We start from the raw sequence: 26,508 nt of genomic DNA, 5'->3' as shown, positions 1-26,508 counted from the left end.
AAATTTTATTACTTTCGGAACATAATTGCAATCAAATCGCTGCTATTATTAAATGCGGTAGTGGTGTAGTGGTAGAGCGCTCGCTTCATAAGCGAGAGGTTCCGAGTTCGTTTCTCGCCACGTCCCTGGTAGTACCGCGCTCAACTTGTTTCTCCGCGCAGCGGCCTTGTTCGTCAAGGTTAGTGTTTCGGAGTTAAAGAGTTGAGAGAGGGTTATAACCACAAGTAGCCTCCTCATCTGTAGTGGCCTTCTCGGCCTTGGGGAGGTGAATTATAAAAAAAACAAAAAAAAACAAACTAATTTGTCTTCATATTATGAATAAATAAAAACAAATATATAACTAAAACATATATTTTTTAAGCACCAAGTTAATATATTTATTTGAAATAAAAACAGTTCAAAGCTTTTTTAATTGAAAAAAGTTATGTAGATTTCCAGGATAAGTATTTTTGAAAAAAAAAGATTTGACATTTTTAAAGCCATTATGAATGGCTTTAGCAAGCTTGTCTTCATATCTAGCAATTTAAACGGATACATTTTTGAGTAGAGTTAAAAATTAAAAACTTTTTTTTTTTTACAGAAAATTTTTAAATGAGTTGTTATTGCATAGTGTTATAATGGTCTAATTAGAGTATACTTTATACATAAGTTTTGTTTAATTTCTGCATACTCAAGTATTACGTTATGGATGCTTAAGTATACCTTTAAAGTATACTTTAAGTAGATCATGGTGTTACTAATTTTATGCTGTTACATCATTAAAAATGCAAATTTTTTAATAGCTGCAATAAGTAAAAATAACAAGTGTAATTAAAACTTGTAATTACAACTATAATACAATGCATAGCATTTGATTTACAGTTTAATTACATATTTACAAGTTCTGAATATAGGTGATGAGTATATAATTTCTTTAATGCAAAACATCCTTAAATGTTTCAAGTGACCCATTGTTTGGTGGGGCTTTGATACCAAGCAAAAATCCAACTAATGGAACAATGTTCACACTTTCAAAAGGACCTAGTTTTGCTCCTTTTTTAAATGCTGGACCCTTTGCAAAAAATATTGTCCCCATGCTTTCATAAGCGTTGTCGTAACCATGACGCCCACCATACTTGATATATTTTTTTCTTGAAGGCCTAACCAACCATGTTTCATCGGAAAGAATTAATATTTGAGCAATATTGCGATTATTTCTATAGTGTAGATGATCTGGAAAGTCGCAAGAAGTGTCGCCTCTCCTAAAGATTTTAATTTTAAGTTAACTAAGATAACCCAGTTCATAACTTTTTTAAACTGACAAACAGTTACCTGTATATTCTATAATGCTTAGTTTCATTTAAAGGCGCAAGTCTTTTTATAAGATCATCCATCGGGTATCCTTTAACGGGGCTTATAAAGCATGAACCGCTACAATCACCATAGTATGTTATGTATGTAAGGTTAATGTAATCTTCTAAATAGGAAATATTTGTATCATTTTTCACGTCTATGAAACCATGATCTGCAACTAAAATAAAGTTTACGTCATCCTTCAACTTTTCTAAAGCATACCCAATCACATCGCTATCAAGTCTGTTCATAGACTGTTTGTACTGTTAAAAAAAAAAAAAATTGTTAGCACTTTTGTAGTGCGCTAAATATGTATGGGCAATTCCATTTTTAACTCACGTTACACGCGCAACAACTTTATCTAATATTTACCTATTTAAATTGTAAATTAAACCTTTAGCTATTTTGTATGAAAGCTGTTAGTCTGAAGAATAAAATAAGCTAAAAAGTTTTGAGTCTGGCCAAAAGAGGGCGAACATATTACTGAAAATACCACTTAACTTACGTTACACGGAAAACAAGGTAAAAAAATTGCTTCAGCTTTTAGGTCAGATTTCTGCGAATCAGTAAAGCAGTTTGTATTGGAAACCTTCACAATATGTTGAGAATTCTATGCCAATTAAACAAATATATAAAAGTTTATCAGAAGTGACCGGCTAAGGAAAATAAACTGGTTATTTTGATACCATATATTTAACTTACGTTACAGAGCAATATTCATCGTGGATATTTTATATCTATTATTAAGACTTAGAATTACGTAACAAAAGAATTGCAAAGATATTGAACTCATTCATTAAAAATAATTAACAAGAGAAATTTTAAAAAACTGGTGCACTCTTTCTGAGTTTTCATAAAATTATCAAAGTTATTAAATCGAAAACAGTTTTTCCGCAAGACCAAGAGCAACTTTAAAAAATTATTACCACTTTATGAATACTTATTTGAGTCATTTAAATAAGAAAATTTCTGGTTTGTGGAAGTTTTTACTTACGCTTCTTACATTTATGCGTATAGCCTTATTTCCAGTAGGTTGAATTTTTAAAATGCTGCAAAGTATTTACATTTAAATCTTTTAAAGTATTTTTGACGTAAAAACTGCTATGACAGTTTAGGAGGGAGAGGGTATATGTGATCGTTTGTGACCGGAGGGAAGGGGTTAAGAATTGACAAATATAGGATGACGTGCTTTATGGATGACCTCCCTTGATTGCATTTGCAAACAATTTGTTTTAATAAAAAAGGTTCTTACTGACTTTTTCTATATAAGGAGAATAGCAAATAAACCTTTTATTTTTTTTATAAAGCCTAAATAAAAGTATTTATATAATTCTTAACTTTGTTTTTTTATGTATATTTATACGTCAATCAAAATAAGAATACATAAAAAAATAAAAACAATAATATAAATAATTTTATTAAATTAAATTAACATTAAAAAATATATAAATACTTTTTTCTTAAAAGTTCTCCGAATATAAAAAGTTTCAGAACCTAGTCAAAAGATTCGGGAGTTTCTAAAACGCCGAATTCTATAAAGCCGAAACGTCGAAATGCCAAAAAACCTTCTAAGAGAAACTGAATAAAAAACGGAATGAAAGCAATGGTAGTCTCAACCCCTGGTATTAAACACCAGTAGTCAACCCCCGCATTAATGTTTAAATTATTGTTTGAACTTTATTATAAAATTCAAAACATGTTAAATTAAAAAAATAGTGTAGCAATAAGTTTTGCATTGCTATGGCATCTGCTATCGTACATCGAAGTTAGAGTGATTTGCAGCAATTAAGTGAGTTTAGTGGAATCTGCACAATAAGAGAAAAGTCTGTCACAATAAGAGAAAAATCTGTTATCACAGCAAGAGTAAATTTTTCAGTAAATTTTTTGTTGTTAATTTTTTCTATATGTTTCTTTATTATGTGTTAGTTAACATAGATTAAAGATTAATCTGTGTTTTTTTAATCTGTTTTAGTTTTAATTTTTAACAGAAAAATTAGAAATGAAAGAATTGAAAGTTTCTTTTTTTAGTTTTTTATTTTAATTTAAAATTTTTATTTATATAATATAAAGTAATCTTTGAAGTATGCCTGTTTCAATAGTATGGTTGATCCATCAGTTTGACAAACCTCAAGTACTTTATTTTACTTATATATGGAAATTAGTCATGTTTTCCTTAAATAAGCTGAAACAACAACAAAAAGCAATATACTTACTAGATATATAGATACTTTACATAAGCATGTTATAAAAAGTATATATAAAGTCTACATTCGGGATGGTTCACTCTCATATAGCCTGGCTAAATAGAGGAGAGCGACCATAAACAAAACAAAACATAAACAAATCAAACAAAATAAATAACACACACACTGAAGGTTGCTATTAGTTGACATTCATATTTATGTCTTATATATCTTTTATGTAGATATATTTTTTATCACCAGTATTTTAATTTAGTTTTGAGGACATATTTTTTAATGTTATAAAGAGAGATTGTTTTTGATTCATTTTAAAGTTCATTCCAGTCCATTAATGCAGAGTATCTAAAGGAATGCTTACCGTAGGATTTTGTATTATATGTTTGCACACTCAGTGTACCTTTACAAGATTTTTTTGTGAGTTGACAGCTAGTTGCACCGCAAAGAGTAAACCATTTATTAAATATTTGAGGTAGCTTTTTGTTGAGGCAGCTGTGAATAAATAAAAAAATTTCAATTTTGATTATATCATAAAATCTTAAAATTTTAGTGCGTTAAAAAATGTGAATGTATGGGTATTTTTCGGTAGAAATTCAAAAATCCTGACTGCTTTTTTCTGCATGATAAATAGGCGATTCACTTATGTTTTGATTCAATGATAGAAAACGTTATGTGAGGTGAGAGTGAAATAAAGCATTGTAAATAGATTTTAAAGTTTTTTGTTGTATGAAATGTTTTAGCTTTGACAGAATGGCAAGGGATGTATTCAACTTATTAGACATATTGTTATAAATCCAGGCTAAGCTAATGTCTAGTTTATATTGAAGTAGTTTACAATTTTTTTGCACCAAAGTTTTTCCAAAATAACTTAATCTTGAGCTGCTAGTCTAATTTTTTGTGGCAACTTTTAAATAATATTAAATCAGTTTTTTTAGAGTTTTGTTGGCATTTAGCCAGTTGCATAGTTTTTTAAGGCCATAGTTAACGTATTTGTTGATTTTTTTTATGGACAAAAAAAATGAAAAGGCGATAAAAAAAAAATATATAAAGTCAAAAAAACCCAAGGAAATGTGATATTGATTCAAATTTAAAAACATTGAATTTTTGTGAACTTGCAGTTCCAAAAAATGAAATTTTCAGTTTAGAAAAGAATAAGCAATCTACAGCACCTGAAATAAAACATCCTATTCCAAGAGGACTACAGTGGGGTGTTGGTTTGGTTTTAAGCAGTTGCACAATTGATAATGCTTTGACAATGTTAAAGTTGCGTTGCCATGCAGATGAGTACTTTTTAAATCGCTTGGGTACTTCAGAATCAGAAATAGAGCTTAAAAAAGCAATGAGATATTTAAATGATAATGATGACAATTATGGTAAAGAAGTTTGGGCATGTTTTTTAAAAAGTAAATTACAAATTACAAGCTTGCCTTGTTTTAATTTATACGGACCATCAAAAACATTTTTTTTCAACCACTTTAAAGAAGCATTTACATTCCAGAGTGTTGGAAAATGCTTTACATGTTTAAGTTATTCTTTTCATCTGCTTGATTTTATAGAACTGCCTCCAAACCATGACCCATGACCCATGACAGATTATTTGCTAGGTTATTTGCTAGGTTAAGATAAAAGACTGCTTCTAAACTGTCCGGTTTCTGGCAATAAAGAATTAAATCACTGTGGCACAACATTAAAATCTCAAAACACTGTAATGATTGTGATTGAGTGTGATATTCCTAAGATTTCAATTTCTTTGCTAATGAATTTGCCAAAAAAATTGTTATTGAAAAATATTACTATTCCTTGGCATGCATAACTCCTGGATTTAATGCTCACTTCACATCTTTGCACTACATAAAAAATCAATGGTTTTTTTATGATAGTATGCAAAAAATGGAAAGATGATACCATCTAATTGGCTAAGTAAAGATGCAAACCATATCATTTATCTTATTTATTAATGCTTTTTGAACAGATGTAAATTGTACTATGAAGTTTTTTGTTTTATATTTTAGCATTCAGGTTGCATTTTTTACTTATTATAATGATAGTATTAAAACTAACATGATATTTTGGTGTTTTATAATAAACAAGTTATGTTTTTTATTTATTAGGGTAACTTCTGTTATTTATATGTAGCTTTTTAAACACTTACAGCAAGTTTGTATGTAGCTTTTTAAACACTTACAGCAAGTAAAAGTTTTTCTAGTGTTGGAGATTTTTTAAAACCCATTTGTTTTTATATAGTATTTAGTTTTGAATACTTTTAGTAATTTGTCAATAATTAGTTATTGTCAATAATGCTAATTATTGACAAAAGTCACATGTTGCATATTTTTATTATTATAAAGTTTTGTATAACGATCAGTAATTGTTGACAAGAGTCACAAGTTGTATTTTTAAATGCTATATATAGCGAACAATTTTTTGTAAAAACGTTGAGGTTGTTGATAAGTAATAAAAACATTGAAAACAAAATGGCTTTTAAAAGTGTTGAAAAAAAAAAGAAAAAAAAAAGTTACAACAGTAGAAAAAGAAACTGTTTTTAAAGTTGTTGTTTTTTTTATTAATGAATCTGCTGCATCACACATAACACACAGATATCAGGGCCGTAGGAACAAAAATTATATTGGGGGGGGGGGGGCAGAACTACCCCGAAATAATTTTATGGACCTTTTTTTTTTTCAGTCATTTTTTGAGTCAATCTCTTCAAAATTATTTATTTGAAAAATTATTAGGAGGAGGGGGGGGGGAATGCCCCTGCTGCCAACCCGGTTGCTACGGGCCTGGATATATATATATATATATATATATATATATATATATATATATATATATATATATATATATATATATATATATATATATATATATATATATATATATATATATATATAGGGGAAAGGCGCCTATGATGGCATACTTAACTTTGAAGCTTCATTATTCAGTATCCTGAAGACCAATAATAAAAGTTTTGATATGGATACATTCCTTGTTACATCTAGAAAAATAATTACCCTGGGAGTTTTCATCAGTTATGTTTTTTTTATAAGTTATTCTTATTGTAAAAAAAACCACAAGTGTGCCATCATAGGCAACCACTGCTCCTATGATGGCATAGGGGAGGATGGGGCTAGTTAGAATCGAGGGTAACTTAATGATTTCATTTAACCTTAGAGTCTTCCCTCAGAAAAGCCAGAAATTACTCGAAATCATTCTAATTTACCATTTCATGCTACACGCCAGCATTGTAAAATTTTGCGCATGCGCATAGGATATATTGCGTTTTACGTATTTTTTGGACCAAAAATAAATTTTGGAGCATCGCTTTCTTTTAACTTTACTTAAAAATAAGTTTTCCTTATAAAAAAAAAAAAGGTTTTCCCAACTCGTCAATATTTCAACACCCCCAACTCGTCAGTATGCCATCATGGGTAAAAGTCATCATTTTCATTAAAACAAGCTGTGTCTGCTTTGTTCAAAAGATAAAATTAAAGTAACTATTCCACTAAATACACAAAACTTGAATATAAAATGCATGAAAATTTCATTTCTGCACAGTTAATAGTAAAAAAACAACCTTAAATATATGAAGGAAATAAAACTACAACAGCACATCCCAAAATCGATTTTTGTTGATTATAAAAACAATACTTGTGCACAAGGGACGTTTTTTCACTAAAACTAATGTAAAGTCAGTATAGTCATGTAGGTCTAATCATTTTTTTTACCAAAACCAATTTTAATGGAAATATGACCGGTATGCCATCATAGGCGCTATGCCATCATAGGCGCCTTTCCCCTATATATATATATATATATATATACATATATATATATATATATATATATATATATATATATATATATATATATATATATATATATATATATATATATATATATATATATATATATATATATATATAGTATATAATAAATTAGTAGAAAATCAATTATCAAACTTTTTTCATTTTACACTGTGTTTCATCAATTAAGACTCATCAGATTTCTAATGAGTCTTAAATTAATTGATGAAACAAAAGTGATAGTTGCTAATTTACATATGTAATATACCTCATCTGAAAAATCATCTGAAAAACAGAGTTTCCAGGTATATATATATATATTTATATATATATATATATATATATATATATATATATATATATATATATATATATATATATATATATATATATATATATATATATATATATATATATATATATAGATGTTTTTCAATTAATTTAAGACTCATTAGAAATCTGATGAGTCTTAATTGATGAAACACAGTGTAAAATGAAAGAAGTTTGATAATTGATTTTCTACTAATTTATTATAGCTCTGTTCTTTTCAGAACATTGAGTACTCTATTCAAATTTTCTGTCAACTATTTCCTTGCTCTATAAATCTATTCTTTTTTTTTTCCTAGTAACTTTCAACTTAATAATGGTTCAGAATTAAAAAAAAAATTTGTAGTATGCATTTAAAATTAATTGTATATATATATCAGGGTGGTCACAGCTCCTCTAAAATCTTCTAAAGTTCTCTTTTTTTTTAAAATTTTCTCTAAAATCCTCTATTATTCTCTAAAAACTTTTTTATTTTTTAATTTCTTGATGATACTATAATGTTACAAATTCCGGATCTCAAAACTGGTTAACGTCTTAAAAGGCATTGGGTTGTAAAAAATCATTTTTAGGAAATCGATGTCATCAAACATCAAAAATGACATTTTTAATGTTTGATGACACCGATTTCCTAAAAATGATTTAAAAATGATACAACTTCGAAGTTTCATCAGCATAGGCTAAAAGACGACTTAAAAGATTGCAAATTATAATTATATAGGTTTAACGCCAGTGGGCACCCCTGCCTAAACCCAAAATATGTTGAAACACTGACGTTAAACCTATATAATTATAATTTGCAATCTTTTAAGTCGTCTTTTAGTCTATGCTGATGTAACTTCGAAGTTGTGTGAGGGGGCAAGGAATTTAGACATTAACGTACTTTCACACAAACTAATCTGGCTTTAGTCAATGTACTACAAGAATTAATAATAAAAATAACTTTCAGAAGATTACCAAGACTTTCTTCCTGGCATCTTCAAAATGTTTGAAAAATTAATTTGGTATAGACGAGTTAAATTCTTTTTGTATTGCTCGTAGATGAGACATTTGTCATTTTTAAAATTTAGACAAACCAATACTTTTCTTAATATTTTATATATACTGTGGATGAGTGAAATAAAAGCGTAATTTAAGAAGAACTTTTACTCATTTATTCTAAAGTGTTACTTTATAAGGCATAAAATTGGCAGTAATTTTTATTTGACAATTTCTGTTTTATCAATTTTTTAAAACTTAATCATTTAGATTCAATCCAATTTATTAAATAGTAAAAAACAGTTTTAGTCTTCAACGGTTGAAATTATTTTGTAATCTTCAATTCATTGAAGAAACTGGTTGTCATTGCTCCAGTATAAATTCATATCGTAGCACAATCTACCTGATGAAAAATGGTATTACTTATATATGTGATAATTAATAAAAGTCAGTTTTAAATGATTATATGAATGCTGGCCTTTATTATATGGCTGGTTGTGTATTATATGTTTTGCATAGTTAATGTAACAATATCAGTCTCTTTGTTCCAACTCCGATTAAAGTTTTCAAAATATAATTAGTTAATAAGTTTTGCGCAAATCTTTTCGACTAAATATTAAATTATCAAATGAGTTTAAAAATAATTTTATGAAAATTAATTTTTATTACGAAAATTTAAAAAGACAGAAGCGAAAGCCAAATTTGGCTTTTGCTTTTGTCCTTTTAAACTTTCGCATTTACAAATGCTCAATAAAAAATCCGGGGATACTTAACTTTTAAAATAACTTTCGTTACCTTTTTTTACGGTCACCGCAGGTCTATTATTCCGCCATTTTTTTCGGCATTTCGGCTTTTCGGCGTTTTAGAATTCAGCTTTTTAGGCGGTCCTAAACCATTGCAACGAAATAAGAATTACTTACTAACGTAATTCATTTTCTTAAAGAAAAAGCGCCAGAACTTTAGTAAATGCATGTAGTTTTAACTTACGTTACACAAATTGAAAGTAAAAATGTGTTTTAACTAAGCTTCGTTATTCAAAACTTTAAATGTAAAAACGTAACATTTAATATTCTTTCGCATATATAATTAAAAACCTTAAGTTTTTAAACTAAATTTTAGAACAAATAAAACTTTATCATGCTTTTGTTAACTTAAGTTACATTAAAATTGAAAAAGTTCTTTCGCTAATTTCTTGAAATATATAAACTTAAGGAAGTATAAAACCTGACCAACAACAATTTGAAGGTATTAGTTCCATTTTCACGCTAAATTAATTCGGATTATGCAAATAAACTCATGGTTAAAATAAAGTTTTGCAAGAGTACTTTTTTTTAATCATGCAACGATGAGAAAAACCGTAACTTTCGGAAGCCTAAAAATGCCTTATATAAATTAATTTTAGCACTAAAGGTATATTTTGAATCAACTTTCATGTTTCTACATCAATGATTATTTGTTAAGAGTTGAAGAAAAAGAAAATAAAATTTGGCTACTTTTTCATTTTCCGCCGTGAAATTGCCCATTATATATATATATATATATATATATATATATATATATATATATATATATATATATATATATATATATATATATATATATATATATATATATATATATATATATATATATATATATATATATATATATTTATATATATATATATATATATATATATATATATATATATATATATATATATATATATATATATATATATATATATATATATATATATATATATATATATATATATGTATATATATATATATATATATATATACAGTGGTGGCCAAAAGTATGGAAACTTTTTTTAAAATTACACTTTTTTAAATTTGTATTAAATAAAACCAAAATTATTTAACCCGAGTGTACTTGCAATAGTCTACTATATATAGGGGAACATGTGGCAAGATGACGAACGTTTCGGAAAACGCCTGTATCTTAGTCAATATCTGTCCCAAAAATTAAAACTTGATTTAAAAGTGATAAGAAATCATTCCGCGTCACTTATGTATCAAAAAACCACTCTAAAAGTAGAAAATAGCTAAGGAAAAACTCATTAAACGATGTTAACTCAAAACGTCATCTTGCCCCGCATACGGGGCAAGATGACGATTTGAGTTAACAAAGTTTACAACTTTAAGAAAAGAAAACTCTATGAAGCTATAAACGCCTCAAAAACCATCATCACAAATTCTTTTTTATTAAAAAAGTAATACAAATAAAGGTGTAACTTTTAAAACTAATAAATTATACATTTATATCGGTCAATGCAAAAAAAAACACAGTAACAACCTAGTAATCAGTTTGTAGCAAACTCCAACGCAACAAAATAAAACTATTGTCAAACAAATATTGTATTTCGTAATAAAAGAATTACTGAACAATAAAAAAATAGCAAACAGTGCAAGTAAACTTCCGTTTAATATAGATTACGGACAAGCCATCTTGCCCCGGTCATCTTGCCCCAGGCTAATACAATCTTTAAAATGAATCAGAATCAGTACATAATCAAATTATCATAGCCTAATACTTCTTGTATGGCTTCCAGTTTCATCAAATTAAAAAAAAATTTCTCGTTTACCTTTAGCTGGTGATGTAGCGATGTAATAAATCAAGTAAAACGAGGATAAAAAGTTTTTTTCTCAATGTCGGAAAAACTTTTTAATACTTAACTTTCGTCACAAAAATAATGTTTAAAAAGAAACCATTAATAAATCTAGTAAAACTAATCTACTTCCCTTTCAGTTAAAGTCAACTGTTATATTTAGTTTTGCTTAAGAGATAACTGTAGGTTGTCACCTTGCCCCATTCGTCATCTTACCCCATGTTCCCCTACTACAAGTTTGAACTTGTCTTTTCTAAGACATTTTATTACATACTAATATTTCTTAATTTCGATTGGACAAAAGTATGGAAACTTGTTCAAACTTGTCACTAAACATAAACAAATCTTATCATTTAGAATTAAAACGTGTTAGAATTGACATCTTTGTTAGTTCATTATAGTTTACTTTTATATTAATCAGTATGGCACCACGAAAATATTATTCTAGTGATATTAAAAATAAAATAGTTGAGTGTTTTAAAAACGGTAATAAACCAATAATTATTTCTCGAAATTTTCAAGTTCCAAAAGGTACAGTTTCAAAAATTATTAAAAAACTCAAAGAACTGTGGAAGTGAAAATGAAAGGGGAACTGTGGAAGTGAAAATGAAACCTGGAAAACCAAGAAAAACAACAAAATAATTGGATAAAGTTATAAAAAATACTTCTACAAAAGATCCTAGAAAGTCATCAAAGGATATAAAAGAAGAAATCTTGGAACAGCATGGAGTTTTATTATCTGACAGGACAGTTCGTAGAAGGTTAAATGATGTGGGCTTATTTGGAAGAGTGGCTGTCAAAAAACCGTTTATTTCTAAGGAAAATAAGATGGATAGATTATTGTTTGCAAGGGAACATTTAAAATGGTCATAAGTTTCCATACTTATGACCAGGCCTAATTTAAAGATTTAATTTTTTTTTGTATATGTTAATAAAAAAAAATGTTTTATTTTATTAAAAAGTTGTATTACGACTTCAATAAACATATGCATAATATGTAGTAAGTGTTGCATTTTTATAAATATATATATATATATATATATATATATATATATATATATATATATATATATATATATATATATATATATATGTATACAAATTAAAAAAAATACAAAAGTCTATAAAAATGTGTAGAAATTTAAGAGTTTAACTTTTCAACAGATTTTGAATGTAATATTTAACTTATTAATTTAACTGTTGGTTATTTAAATTAAGCCAATTTAATTTTTTTATTCTTTTTGCGAAAAACAGGAAAAAGAAAAAGAAATTATTTGAGTAAATTCTGAATTTGCCACACTCAAAATTTTACTAAAAAGAAAAATGAATTAAAATCAATTAAAGGCTCCATCATGTGTATCATTACGGACCAAAATCAGATCGCTAATACTGCCTACTGTCAGATCGCTGATACTGTCTACTGTCAGATCGCTGATACTGTAAACAATCGTTTTAATTATTTCAACTTTTATTTATTAAAGATAATGATAAAATTTTACAAAACTTTGATAAAAATGTGCTTAAACTCACTTCAATTTATTTAACATGCTTTAAACCCAAGAAAATTGATTAGACGGAAATCATCCTTCCGTATTATAAGTATGTTTACATGCTTTTTTTTAATGCCGTTATTCAAAAATTGGTGGTAGAACTTTAAATTACTAGTTTCCATGAATTTTGTTTTTTATAAAACTTTAGAACGTTTAATATCTAACTAACTCTTTCATCATTTGTAGGTTAACAATTTTACAAAAGATAAATGTTGTACAACAAATCTGCTAGAATATATGGATGCAGAAAACGACAGGTGTCAAAAAGTGGTAAATAATTTGATATTATTTTTATTGATTTCACAATAACCATTGACAAAGTGTTGCACAGAAAATATTTACTAAAACTTGAAGCATATGGCATTGCATCTACGATATTAAATTGGGTAAATTCAATTTTAACTGATAGAAATCTAAATGGTTTTGCTTGGTATCAGATCATGAAAAATATAGCAAGCGGTATAAAACTAGGATCATAGGCATAGAACGCGCTGGGGCTCGAGCCCCATCCGGATATTTGTCGCTAGGGTTTTTCCCCACCCGGGAAAATTCACCAAGCTTTCAAAAATATTTATAAAATAAAAACCATAATATACTTAAACATTAACAAATATAACCATTTAAAAACGATTATAATATTTCCGCAAATACCTAAGGTGATTTTCAAAAGTTTAAAGGTTTCAAAGGTTTACATTATTTTTCGAATTTTAGAAATTCCACGCTTCTGATGAGTCTCAAGGAAGTTTGAGATCGGTAAAAACGTAACACAAAGCAAATTAACGGAACTACATAAACTAAAGAGTTATGTGAGTTAAGCGTTCGTTTAGTATTTTTTTCTTTGATACTTTGGCAGTATTATTTGTATTAATTGTTTAAAAGTTTTGAATTAAAAATCATTTGAATTAAAAAAATGAAAGTCTTTGAAGAAATTTTTTAATTGTTCAACAGTACATTGACTTTTGCGTAATAAGTTGTACGATGTTGTAGAATGAAGAAGATTAGTGAATACTTTTCAAAAAAAGAAAATCAAATTGTAACAGTTGCATTATTTTCTGAATCTCAAAATGCTAATAACTTCCAAGATAATACTCATGAAAGTTTATCATTTGTTCAGTTAGATGATGCAACTAATTTAACCGCTGTTGTTGAGTCGCGGTCTTTTACAGAGGAGCTTGGACATTGTTGTTCAAGATAGTCATTTTCCATCAAAGAAGGGAAGAAAATGTAAACAAAGCTGGAATGAAAATATAAATGGGTTTTACATGGCCGCGAGAAAGAAAAAGTTTTTTGTTCTACCTGCATCAAAGCTACCCAAATGAAAATGCCTTTACCTCATAGTTCAAAGAAAAAGATTCGTACGAAGCTTTTATTTTAAACGGATTTTCTAATTGGAAGAAAGCTTTACAAATTTTTGGTTCTCACGAGCGATCTGAACTCATTAGGGCGCCTGTTAGTATGATCGCCTCAGCAACACTGGCATCGACTGCTATCCAACAGCTTAATCATCACCAAAATAAAGAAATGATGGATAATCGTACGGCTTTATCAAAAATATTTACAACATTTCTTTATTTGGTAATTCCTCAATTTCGTTTAAGAAAAATTTAGATTAACTATCAATCATAAAATTTATTTCCTGGATAACTAAATGTTTCTTCTTAATGTATTAAAGAACGCAAGGTCTTGCTAATCGTGGAAAGGTTGAAAATAATTTCAACTTTCGCATGCTCTTCAAACTACGAGCAAACGATTCTCTGGAACTGAAGAAATAGTTGAATCTTCGTGAAAATTAAAAGTGACTCTCGCCTGAAATTGAAAACGAAGTCCTACAAGACTTTGCTCGTGCAACGCTTGTAAGCTATGCTAAAGTATAAGGAAATCACAATTCTATAGTTTGAAATCCAATGAAACAACGGATATGTCCGCGAAAGAACAAGTCTCGATCTGCATTCGGCTTGTTAATGAAAAATTTAAAATTGAGGAGCTTTTTATGGGATTTTACCAAACCGAGAACATCAAGAGCGCAACTTTGTAAAACTATTTGATGGACGTTTTGTGTCGATTTAGTCTGTTGATTTAAAATTGCCGGGGTCAATGTTTTGACGGATCGTCTAACATGTCTGGAAGTATCTATGGATTGCAGACTTTAATGAGGGGGAAAGAAAAGCGGGTAATTTACGTGCACTGCCGCGTTCATAATCTCAGCTTGGTAGCACAAGATTCTGTTGAAAATCAAATAGAGATTTGGAATATTATAAATTTAGTGCAATCATTCATCGCACTTGCCCGTGTATCTCCAAAACGATTGGCATGTTTTAATAAATTTCGAAATGTAGAGGATGTAGAAAGCGGAACATCACTGCGGCCATTTTGCCCCACTCGATGGATCCTTAGAAAACCGTCCATTATATCTATTACGAGTAACTATTCCGCCATTACCAACTGGTTAGAGGATTTTGAAAATCATTCTGATAATTTAGCCAAAAATAAGTCAGAAGCAGCGGGTTATCTGGAATCTTTTAGTAAGTTTGACACATTTTTAAAATTGGAAATTTTGCACATGATCTTCACGATAATCGAGGATGCTAATACAGCACTCCATGGTAAATATTGTTTTATTTCATAGTTTTTTTTTTTAATATATTATTTTAAGCAAGTTATAATGGTAAGCATTTATTGAAAATCATTTTAGGCATGCAGCTTAATTTTTGCAAAGCAAGAAATACTATCAACGCGCTTTTAGTAGGTGTTAAGAAGCCCGGGGTGATACTCGCTTCAAAGTCTTATGGGATGCAGCCGTTGTAGCAGCAGAATGTAGTTTGCTTGACAAACCAGAAATGCCACGGAAACGTAAAATTGCATCAAAATTTACTGGAAGTGGAGTTCCATACTTTGCTACGACTCCAGAGGACCACTACCGCCATCTTTTCTATGCATCTCTGGATTGTGTTATAACGGGACTTGCGACCCGTTTCGAACCGACTAAGACCACTGAGCATTTAGCAAATGTAGAAAAATTTCTCATTAGTCAGTGCTTGGAAGTTGGAAGTTGCTGTATTAGAAAAATAGGCAAAAACTAAAAAATGCGAATCAATTTAAAAAAATGTAAAATCATTCATACTGGTATTAAAAATTATTAATATTTAATAATCCTAATAAACATAAATAATCATATATATTTCACGATTAACAATAATGTAAAGCAAGAACTGATTACGAATTGATTACTTTTCTCAACGTTAACAGCAAATGGAAAAACATTCCTATGGTTAATAAGTACAAACAAACTCGAAATCTGATAAAGAAATCAACTCGTGATGCAATCCATCCCTATGAAATTAATTTATCTAATGACAAGAAAAACCCTCCAAAATTTTTGCTTATGTTAATAGCAAACGCACTGTAAGCAACCATTACAATTTATGACTGGTGAAATAAATAACGACTAAGTTTTTATTGCCAACACACTAAACAAACAGTTTCCATCTGTCTTTACCATTAAACCTCACAATCAAACTTTACCTTTTTTTACTAAACAAACAGCTGTATCGCTTCCTTACATCTCCTTTGACTATGAGCCTGTTTGAAGTCACTTCGTTACTCTTCATGGTTATAAATCTATAGGTGAAGATCGGATAAGTCCTTACGAACTTAAGGCACACTCTAACACAATAGCAACTCCACTAGCCATAATCTACTAAAATCAATGGAACAAGGCATGTTAACAAAGGCATGGCTTGTAGCAAATGTGATTCCTTTGTTCAAAGGAGGTTCTAAAATGAATCCACTCAATTACAGACAAACTATTACCATTACTTCTGTATCAGTGTTGTTTTAGTTAACGGAAACGGAAATGTCCGTTAACTGAAATAGATCAAATCCGTTAACGATAACGGTAATTGAAACGGAAATATATGCTAAAACGGTAATAAAACGGAAACGGAAATAGTGGTAACGGAAACAGATCGTTAACGGAAATACTTCAGAACATTAATAGAATTGTAAATAACGGAAATATATTCATTTAATATCAAGTTAAATCTTAACCTTCTAAAAAGCACCTACACTTAAAATTTTCATATTTTCTCAATTAAATTTTGTCACTTAGCGCTTTTTTTTTTTAGTCCATTGAAATATTACTATTCAATAATATTCACTATTTTGTGGTTTTGTTGTCTAGAAGCCTACGTCATCATTTTCTATGCGTATAATCTTTGTGTATTTTTTTAAAAGTTTTTTTTCATACCTTAAGTAAACGTTTAACTCTATAATAACCACAAATGATTTATATTGGTTTGACTTCAATCAGAAGCAAACATATTCTACAAACAAAAATTAGACGGTTTTCAAATTTCGAGCAGAAAACCAATTAATAACAATAATTATTATTAACATTATAATTAATAAATTACAATATGGCATCAAGTCAGAGAATATATGCAGCTCGTCGAAAGCTGGAATCTGCTGTATGGAATTATTTTAAGCAAGATATTGTTTCTAACACTTCCGAATGCAAAGTTGTTACAGAAGGTGGAACTGTATGCGGTCGTATTTTTTGCGGTAGAAATTCAACGAATGCGAAAGTTCATTTGAAATCTTACCACAAATCGGAGTATGCCAAGTTTCTAAAGAAAGAAGCTTCGTTGTCTACTCACACTGAATCGAAAAAAAAGAGGCCAATTGGAAGTACGTCCGGAAGGAATGCTGCCCATGAAGCCACTACTACATCAAATTTGAAAAATTATTTGCGTGAACCAAAGAATTGGAGTGCTGAATCGACTGAGGCTAAGAATAGGGATGATGCCCTGGTCAGAATGGTGATTGATTGTGGGTTACCTATGAGCATTGTTGAATAAGAGTCATTCAAGCAATTCTATAAAAGCACTGACAAATATACGGTTCCTGTCAGAAAAAAACTTAACATGCTGTTCCAAACAAAGTTCAATAACTGTGTAGAAAATGTGAAAGAACGGGTGACAAGTTGTCGTAGGGTGACAATTGGAATGGATATTTGGACCAAAAAGGGCTACATTGCTTCCTATCTTGGCATAATGGTATGTTTATATCATCCAAAATTGCACAAATCGATGAACGTCATATTGAATTTGTTCACAGTCGATCATCTTCATACTGGTGAAATGATTTCAAATAAACTTGAAGAATGCCTTCGCACTTATTTAAAAATAATGTTGATTGTTACTGATAATGGTAGTAACATGAAGAAAGCAATCAAAACACTCAATGAAGATATTTTGTTGGAACGAGTAGATGATGAAGACGATGGGTCAGATTCAGATGTTGGAGATGGCGAACTAAGAGATGATTTTGAAAACATGGACATTAATTTTGAAAGAAATATTTCGTTGAAACGGCTACCATGTGCTGTTCATACAACTCGTTGTGAGGTCACTCGACAAAGGCACGGAATATAAAGAAATGGTCGACAAAGCAAAAATTGTTATTCGAACAATCAGGAAATCTTCCGTTGCTACACAGAAACTTATTCAACGTTGTGGACTAACGATCATCTTAGATTGTCCCACGCGTTGGAGCTCAACATACACTATGCTTGAGCAATTTTTGGACCTGCAAGCATCAATTAAAGAAGTAACTGAAGAAATGAAATACGATTGCCTGTATCCTAGAGAGTGGATACAATTACAAAACATCAAACAGATTTTGGAACCATTCAAAATTCACACGGACACTCTTCAAACAGACACATCTTCTCTTTGCAATGTATTGCCATGCATTTTTGATTTGATGTGTCATCTCGAAAATCCGGAATTGAATCAATCGATAACAAAAATTTTGTATTCAGAAATAAAAAGCCGTTTTGACATGTTTATTATGCTGTCAAACCAATTATTTGATCCAATACCTGCTGCATGTTGTCTCATGTCACCAGACGTCGCAAAGCTGACACTGTTGACTCAAGAAACTGAAGAACTGCTAGAAGCTGCCAAATATTCATTTTGTCATCAATTCATTTTTCCATTGAAGCACTAGAGGTGATTTATTTTTGTTTGCTATCAACATTACTAATACTTGACATCTAATGATTTTTCTCTTTTTAGTGCGAAAAATGTCTTACCAAATCGGGGATGTTGTTAATGATTACCTAATTTGTAAATACTGTCCTCACTGTTCATGATTAATGGCTCACTGTTCATGATTAATGAGCTTATCAAAGTCAACTGAGCTTAACTTGAGCTACTGACATGTTTACAAATTATGTCATTAGCCCATTACATCATTTAGGCCATGTCCAACTCCACGCTGGCCCAAATTATATGAGGTGATAATAAATATAAACTGATGAATGATTTGAACGGAGCAACGTTTATCGGGTTTATTTTTGCTATGTACCTACATATTTTAATTTAAATTATTTCAAAAGATTTCATCGAGGCTTTCGAATCCAAATTGCGTTCCCTAATTCAAACTTATTCTTATGAACCTTCTCTTGTCTTACGTTTATCAGATTTTACTTGGTATGTTTCAATGAAGTAGTCATTATTATGATTATTATTATTATTATTATTATTGTGATTATGTTTTAATGAGGTAGTCATTGTTATGACGATTATTTTAAATCAAATCACATCGAATTGTTATTATTTCTGTCCTGGGAATGACGTTTGTGTCTTGGGTATGACGTTAAACTCCGACGTTGTTCAGGGCATGACGGTTAAACTGCGGTCATGCTTGCATTTTCGGGCATATGGGTGAGGCTGTGTCAGGTGGAAAGCCCCCTGCAGGAACGGGTGAGGTTGGTTTGTTGAGCTGACATGGTCACATAGCTCGCACTTTTGAGTTTGTATTACATTTTGTAAGGTACGTCACGGTGACAGTGTCACAAAACCAGATTATTATTATTATTATAATTATTATTTTATACATTATACTTAGTATTTTATCTTGTATTAGTGAAACTCGTCTGGGTTAGTGTGTAATGTAAAATTACATTTAATGTAGTGTTCAAGGCTGTGTCAGGTGGAGAGATGTTGCCATGAATATGGGCTGTTTATTGAGTTGACTCGGATTACACCTTCGAATGTGTGTTTCGACAGTGTAGGGTGTGTTCAAATACCAGGTTATTATTATTGTTATAACTCAAATGAATATATATGATATTTTATAGGGAAGAGTGGCAAGTATCAGTTCATAAGAAAATCCTGGTTCTAGCATATCCAAAAATGTCAGCTAACCTTCAAATTCAGCCATCAGTTTGCACGAACCTCGACCACATGATTCTGTAAGTGGCGAAATTGTCAAATGCTTCGATTGCAGTCGCACCACCGGCTAAAAAGTTTAAATTTTTATCTCGGCGAATAGAGGAAAACCGAGTTGCACCAACGCAAGCACCCCGGTCTTCAGCCATTGATGAATTCTAGAAATACATCAGACAAATTCAGCTCGATGCCGACATCTCAACAGATTCAATATCGTTCTGGCGTGATAACTTGAACGATTTTCCTCTGCTGGCGCCTTTGGCTCTTGATTTGATTTCAATTCCTGCGTCCGAGGCCTACGCTGAAAGAATTTTCAGCATCTGTGGTCTTCTTACTGCAGGGAAAAACAATCGCACAGCAAAAAATTTGAAACGACAAGTGTTCCTTAAAGCGAACATGGATATAATGTCCGGTCATTCTCGTTTGTAACAAGTCAATGATGTCATCTTAATCGATAAAACTTTTTAATACTTAAATTTTGTTTGGTGTCATAAGGAATTGTTATCGTTGCCAACAATAACCCATTATACTCTTCTCGTAGCACAGTAGTGACATTACATGTACCATAGTACTATATTATATAGTATTTTTGTTTGATGTCGTTTCAGTAGTTTTAGTCTTTTAGATATTTTTCTCTTGATTGATAATTAGATAAACAATGTGGATTTGAAAAACACATTTACAATTTTAAAATATTTTTAGTTTTCAATCTGTTGCATTAACTTTGAGATTTGTTTCTTTATTCCACATAAAATGAATACAAAATTCAATGACTGATATAAAACGGAAATACTTGTAAAACAAAATTGAAACTGAAGAACTTGTTTAATTGAAATTGAAATTGAAACGGAAATACATTGCAAAACGATAATAGAAACAGAACTGAAATACATCGCCAATAACGGAATTGAAATTGAAACGGAAATATATCTATTAACGGAAACAATACTGTTCTGTGTCATGTAAAATAATGGAGAAAATAGTTAAAAATAAGATAATGCAGCATCTACTGTCTCAAAATCTTATATCAAATTGTCAGCATGATTTCATAAACAAAAAATCTTTTTTGACCTACGATAATTCAAGTAAGCTTCCTGTTGACATTGTCTTTCTAGATTTCGCTAAGGCGTTAGACAAATTTCCTAGATTGCTACAAAAGCTAAAATCCTATGGAATTGAAGATAAAATTTTAAACTGTATTAAAGCTTTATCTCATTCTTCTTCATCACCTGAATCCCCCTATTATCGAACCTCTTACAACTACAGTAAAGCTGACTCGGATTCTTTCCGTGATTTTCTTCGTGATGGCCCTTGGGTAGAAATCTTTCGTCTTCCTGTCGACAAATGTGCTTCTTACATAACTTCGTGGATTCAGGCTGGCATGGAATCTTTTATTCCCTCTCGACGATTCCAGGTCAAGCTTCACTCTCCTCCATGGTTTTCTTCACACTGTGCTGCTGCGATTGCTAATCGAAACCGTTACTTTCATATTTATCAGCAAAACAATTCTCCAGAAAACAGACGTTTGTTTATTACTGTTAGAAACAATTGTAAAAAGGTTTTGTCTAACGCCAAAACCCGCTATTCTCAGGTCATGAACTCGCATCTCATCTCAAAAATTAGGCTCTCGTGACTCCTGGAGAATCTTTAATAGTATCAATAATAAGGGCAAATCTTTAATTCCACCTCTCTTGTATGGTTCAGACTTTGTCACCTCATCTAAAGACAAAGCCGAATTGTTTGCTAAATACTTTTCATCAATATCATCTCTTGATACCACTAGTTGCGTTCTACATGATATTGCCAACAATCAGGTTGATCCATTGCTTGACATTCTCCAGCTTCTGTATCTAAAATGATTTTCTGCCTAGACTCTTCTACAGCTTGTTGCCTGGACAGCATACCTGTTATTGTCTTGCAGAAGTGTTCTCCGGAACTAAGGCGGTAGTGGTGTAGTGGTAGAGCGCTCGCTTCATGAGCAAGAGGTTCCGAGTTTGATTTCCGCCACGTACCTGGTAGTACCGCGCTCAACTTGTTTCTCCGCGCAGCGGCCTTGTTCGTCAAGGTTCGTGTTTCGGAGTTTAAGAGTTGAGGGAGGGTTATAACCACAAGTAGCCTCTTCATCTGTAGTGGCCTTCTCGGCCTTGGGGAGGTGAATTATAAAAAACAAAACAAAAAAAAACTGTCGTCTATACTCACAAAACTATTTAACAAGTGCTTATCAGAGTCTTGTTTTCTAGCCTGCTGGAAAGCGGCATCTGTTATCCCTATCTTCAAAAATTCTGAAGAGCGATCTGATTTATCTAACTACCGTCCCATTAGTCTTCTTCCTATCATAAGCAAGGTTTTTGAATCTTTAACTAACAAACACTTAATTTCTCATCTTGAATCTAACAACTTACTTTATGACCATCAATATGGATTTCGATTTTCTCGTTCTACCGCTCGTTCTCGTTCTGTTAGCTGATTTGCTAACAGTAATAACTGATAGGTTTTATCGTGCATTAGATAAAGGTGGAGAGGTTAAGGCCATCGCTCTTGACATTTTAAAAGCGTTTGATAAAGTTTTTCATGCTGGTCTTCTCCATAAGCTTTCTTCTTATGGTGTATCTGGCAACATCTTTAAGATTATTGAATCCTTCATTTCCAATCGTAGTATAAAAGTTGTCCTTGATGGACAGCACTCTTTTTCTTATTCTGTAACTTCAGGGGTTCCTCAAGGTTCTATCCTTGGTCCTATACTCTTTATAATTTACATTAACGATCTACCAGATATTCTCACATCTAAGGTGGCATTGTTTGCTGATGATACTACAATTTATTCTTGTCGTGATAAGAAACCAACACCCTCTGATTGCTTGGAGGGGGCGTTTGAGCTTTAAAAGGATCTCACTTCTGCTACAGCATGGGGTTCACAGTGGCTGGTGAACTTCAATACAGATAAAACTCAATTTTTTTCAGCCAATCGTTATCGCAATAATTTAGATCTTCCTATATTTATGAATGGTGATGTACTCGATGAGTCATCTATTCATTATCTTCTAGGATTAACTCCTACTTCCAATCTTTCTTGGAAACCATATATCAAATCAGTTGCAAAATTAGCATCTGCTAAGGTTCCATCTTTTTATCGAGCTCGTCACTTTCTTACTTCGGATTCTATTCTCTATCTTTATAAATCCCAAATCCGGCCTTGTATGGAATACCGTTGTCATATATGGGGCGGTTCTTCTAATGATGCCCTTTCTCTTTTAGACAAGGTGCAAAAACGCATTGTAAACTTAGTTGGACCTGCTCTTGCAGCCAACCTCCAACCATTATCACATCGTTGTAATGTTGCTTCTCTTTCTCTTTTCTACAAATACTATAATGGGTACTGCTCTAAAGAGCTAGTGTCTCTTGTGCCATCTACTAAAATTCTCGTCCTTCAATTGAGTGTCATCCTTTTTCTGTGACTGTTCCTAAGTGCTCCAAAAACGCTTATTCGTCTAGTTTTTTTCTTCGAACATCAGCTCTTTCGAATTCGCTTCCTTCATCTTGCTTTCCTGATTCATATAATTTGCAATCCTTTAAGTCGTCCGTCAATCGTTAACTTGCTCTACAATCTTCATCTTTTCTCTTTCAGTAACTTCCAACTTTAATTAGTGGCTGCTTGCAGCCTTGTTGGAAGCGAAGAGGTTTAAAAAAAAAAAAAGAAAAAAAAAAGGCGTTTCTTTCAAATCGTACTCGACATGTCCAACTTGGAAATGTAACATCACAATAGGAAAAAAAACAAAAATAATAAAAAACAAATATAATATAACAAAAGTAATATAACAAAAATAGTATAAAAAAATAACATAATCGAAATAATTTAACAAAAATGTTAAAACAGCTCTTTTAACGACCTTATTTTACGCTGCCGTGTATACCTGGGATACGTTTGAAACTTAAAAAAGTAGGAGTTTTGGTTACAAAGCTACTTTAAAATCTGATTTTAGTTTACAAACGATATAAGCAGGAGCGCTTACTGAGCGCTATTAACCAGATGTCTACAAACTATATTGAATTTTCGTAAAATTTTATGCTATTAAAACTGTTTTTTTTTTGTTTAACAATGAAATGAGCAATTTGAGATCAATTTGGTTAACCAATCGTAACAAATCTTTTCCCTTTTACTAGTTTTGCAAAAAGATACTTTATTTTATAGTTTAATGATAAGGCACTCCAATATTATTAAAACTTTACTTATAAATAACTTATTTATTTTTACTCGTCTCCAAATAAAGTAGTTATTTAAGATAATTTAGTATAAATATTTATTCGAGATGTCCTTAAAACAAAGTTATGAATTATATGCACTACCGGAAACACTTGAGTAACTTTAAAAAATATTCTTACTTTTAAAATAGTTTCAAAGTTCAAGGTTGCACCTCCGCACTAGCTATCATTTCTAAATTTTACTGTATAAAACCTTTCGGTCTGTAATTTGCTCTGATCATTGTTGTTATATACTAATTTTTAATTATAAGCGACATTAAATTCAACAAATAAAAAAATAAAAAACATTACCCCAAGTAGTAATGTTTTTTAGGCGCAAAACGTGTTTTAGACATCTAAAACACGTATTGTTCTCACTGGGCCATTGCAATAACTTTTTGAACTTCGATAGTTATATCCGTGACATGTACATTAGACACGAGCGCTTTTCAACTTTTTTTTAGAAAAATCAATTGCTTAATGCGGAAGTACCTTTAATAAACTATAAAACTATAATGTGGAAAAACTGAAAGTAGCAAGTTTCCTCGATTCTTTCTTATTTTAATTTATTTTTTTTACATATAATTTTTTATTAAACATAAACTAGAATGAGTTATAATTAACAAATTCTTAAAAAGAATGTTGATGTATAACATTTTCCTTTGTTTTTTCACATAAAATGAAACGTAAATAATTTATTTTTTAATTTTTTTAATTTTTTAGACATGTTTTGGTCCTGCAAAAATGGGTAGTTTTACATAAAAGCCATATAATTAAATGAACTTATGTAAATAAAAAGTTTTAAAAAAACATGGTCGAAGTATATTTGGGTTTAGATAAACAGTTTCAAAGAAGTTTTTAGCTTGAAAACTTTAACTGCAGGAAAATATAATGCCGGAAAAAATAAATAAACCGCTTAAAAGTTTTAGTTTTTTTTTTCTTTACGTATTTTTAATGACGCATTTCATTATAATTTTACAAAAAATGGCGTTTTTAATGCGGTCTATTTATGTCAATTTTTCAAAAATTATTGTTTAAATAAGATAGCTAGAAGTTAACTTGAAATCTTATTATTTTTGAGTTAACCCTTATTTTCTTACAAGCTATCTACTCCAGCTTGAAGCAACTTAATACCAAAAATTGCTGGTACCTAATATACATAGTTGCTTTATTTTTTTTCATATGAACATTATAAATCTTTTTTGCTTTATCTTATCGCATCTTTACTACATGTTTATTATATTTAATAAGTTATTTAAAAAAATACCTTGCCTCAATTGAGGATTTTCCATTATCATGTCCTGCACCATCAGGTTGATCAATCCATATCTGCAAAAAGTTTAATGAGGGATCTTCATTTAAATGCTTAATAGCTTCATCTATAGACTTTCTTCCTGTTTCTACATCACTGTTACTTGAAGTTATTGGATTATTGTGATAAGTAGGTTTTTCTTTAAAAGCATAGTAGCCTGGCATATAATATACAAGACTGGACCCTGTAAAAATTTGAAGAACACAATTAGAACTAAAACCCAAAGTTGTTCTGCAGTCTGAACATGAACTTTATAAAATATACTACAAATAAAATTGTATACTAAATTATGTGCTGTGTTTATTGTCAGCAAATACAAAAGCTTTTCATAAAATTCATTTATATTTACCGCCTTGTTTTTGATTAGTTAGCCAGAGAGGTTCTTGTGTAAAAAATTGTCCATTTTTTTCGTAATCTTTAGGATCAGAATCATAGCTAAACCAAATATTTTTCTTGTAATCCATGAATTTGTTTCCTATGATGCCATGCGATTCACTATACAAACCAGTTGTAAGCGTTGTCATTGCAGGCCATGTATCTGAAGGAAAAGATGGAATCATTCTTTCAGAGTAAACTCCATCTCTTGCTATTTTATCGAGATTCGGCATTGATATATTGTAACTTTTATAATTGTGAATAAATCCATCAAAAACGAGCATAAAAACCTTTCCATTTGGCTTTAATTGAACTTCAAAAAAAAAGATAAAAACAAAAATAACTGAAAAAGAAACTAACATTCTAAAGTTGAAAAGTTTATGCAAAGAAGATACTAAGGAAGGTATTATACAAAGATATCGCCGTTTTCTGAATGATAATCATGCCGAACACTCTAACAGCTGAAACAGAAAGGCTGAATAACTCATGATTTTGGCGGCATTTCTTTCCTAATAAACGAGTTCAAGCGAACTTCTGCCATTATTAAT

At 30.3% G+C, this 26,508-nt stretch overlaps 1 protein-coding gene across 1 annotated transcript; it reads right to left on the bottom strand.

The window, feature by feature from the left end:
* Positions 1 to 805: 805 nt before the first annotated feature.
* LOC100212447 (bis(5'-adenosyl)-triphosphatase enpp4) lies at positions 806 to 26,360 on the bottom strand. The gene is made up of 4 exons (XM_065794014.1): positions 25,935 to 26,360; positions 25,546 to 25,769; positions 1,312 to 1,595; positions 806 to 1,241 (listed from the first exon to the last, which is right to left on the bottom strand). Exons 1-4 carry the CDS (start codon positions 26,320 to 26,322, stop codon positions 914 to 916), a joined length of 1,224 nt encoding a protein of 407 aa, XP_065650086.1. The 5' UTR covers positions 26,323 to 26,360; the 3' UTR covers positions 806 to 913.
* Between the last annotated feature and the right edge of the window lie 148 nt (positions 26,361 to 26,508).

Source organism: Hydra vulgaris, chromosome 03 (assembly GCF_038396675.1).
Source record: "Hydra vulgaris chromosome 03, alternate assembly HydraT2T_AEP".
NCBI classification, from domain to species: Eukaryota; Metazoa; Cnidaria; class Hydrozoa; order Anthoathecata; family Hydridae; genus Hydra; species Hydra vulgaris.
The sequence above is the reverse complement of the archived record's forward strand: the minus strand, read 5'-3'. Positions and strand labels throughout refer to the sequence as shown.

Bases quoted from the DNA above. Each gene is read 5' to 3' on its own strand.
- LOC100212447 (XM_065794014.1), bottom strand. From the start codon at position 26,322: ATGTTAGTTTCTTTTTCAGTTATTTTTGTTTTTATCTTTTTTTTTGAA. The intron at 25,770-25,934 runs GTAAATATAAAT...AAATTTTTACAG, and splicing joins AACTAATCAAAAACAAGGCG to GGTCCAGTCTTGTATATTAT. The intron at 1,596-25,545 runs GCAAGGTATTTT...TTTTTTTAACAG, and splicing joins ATGGAAAATCCTCAATTGAG to TACAAACAGTCTATGAACAG.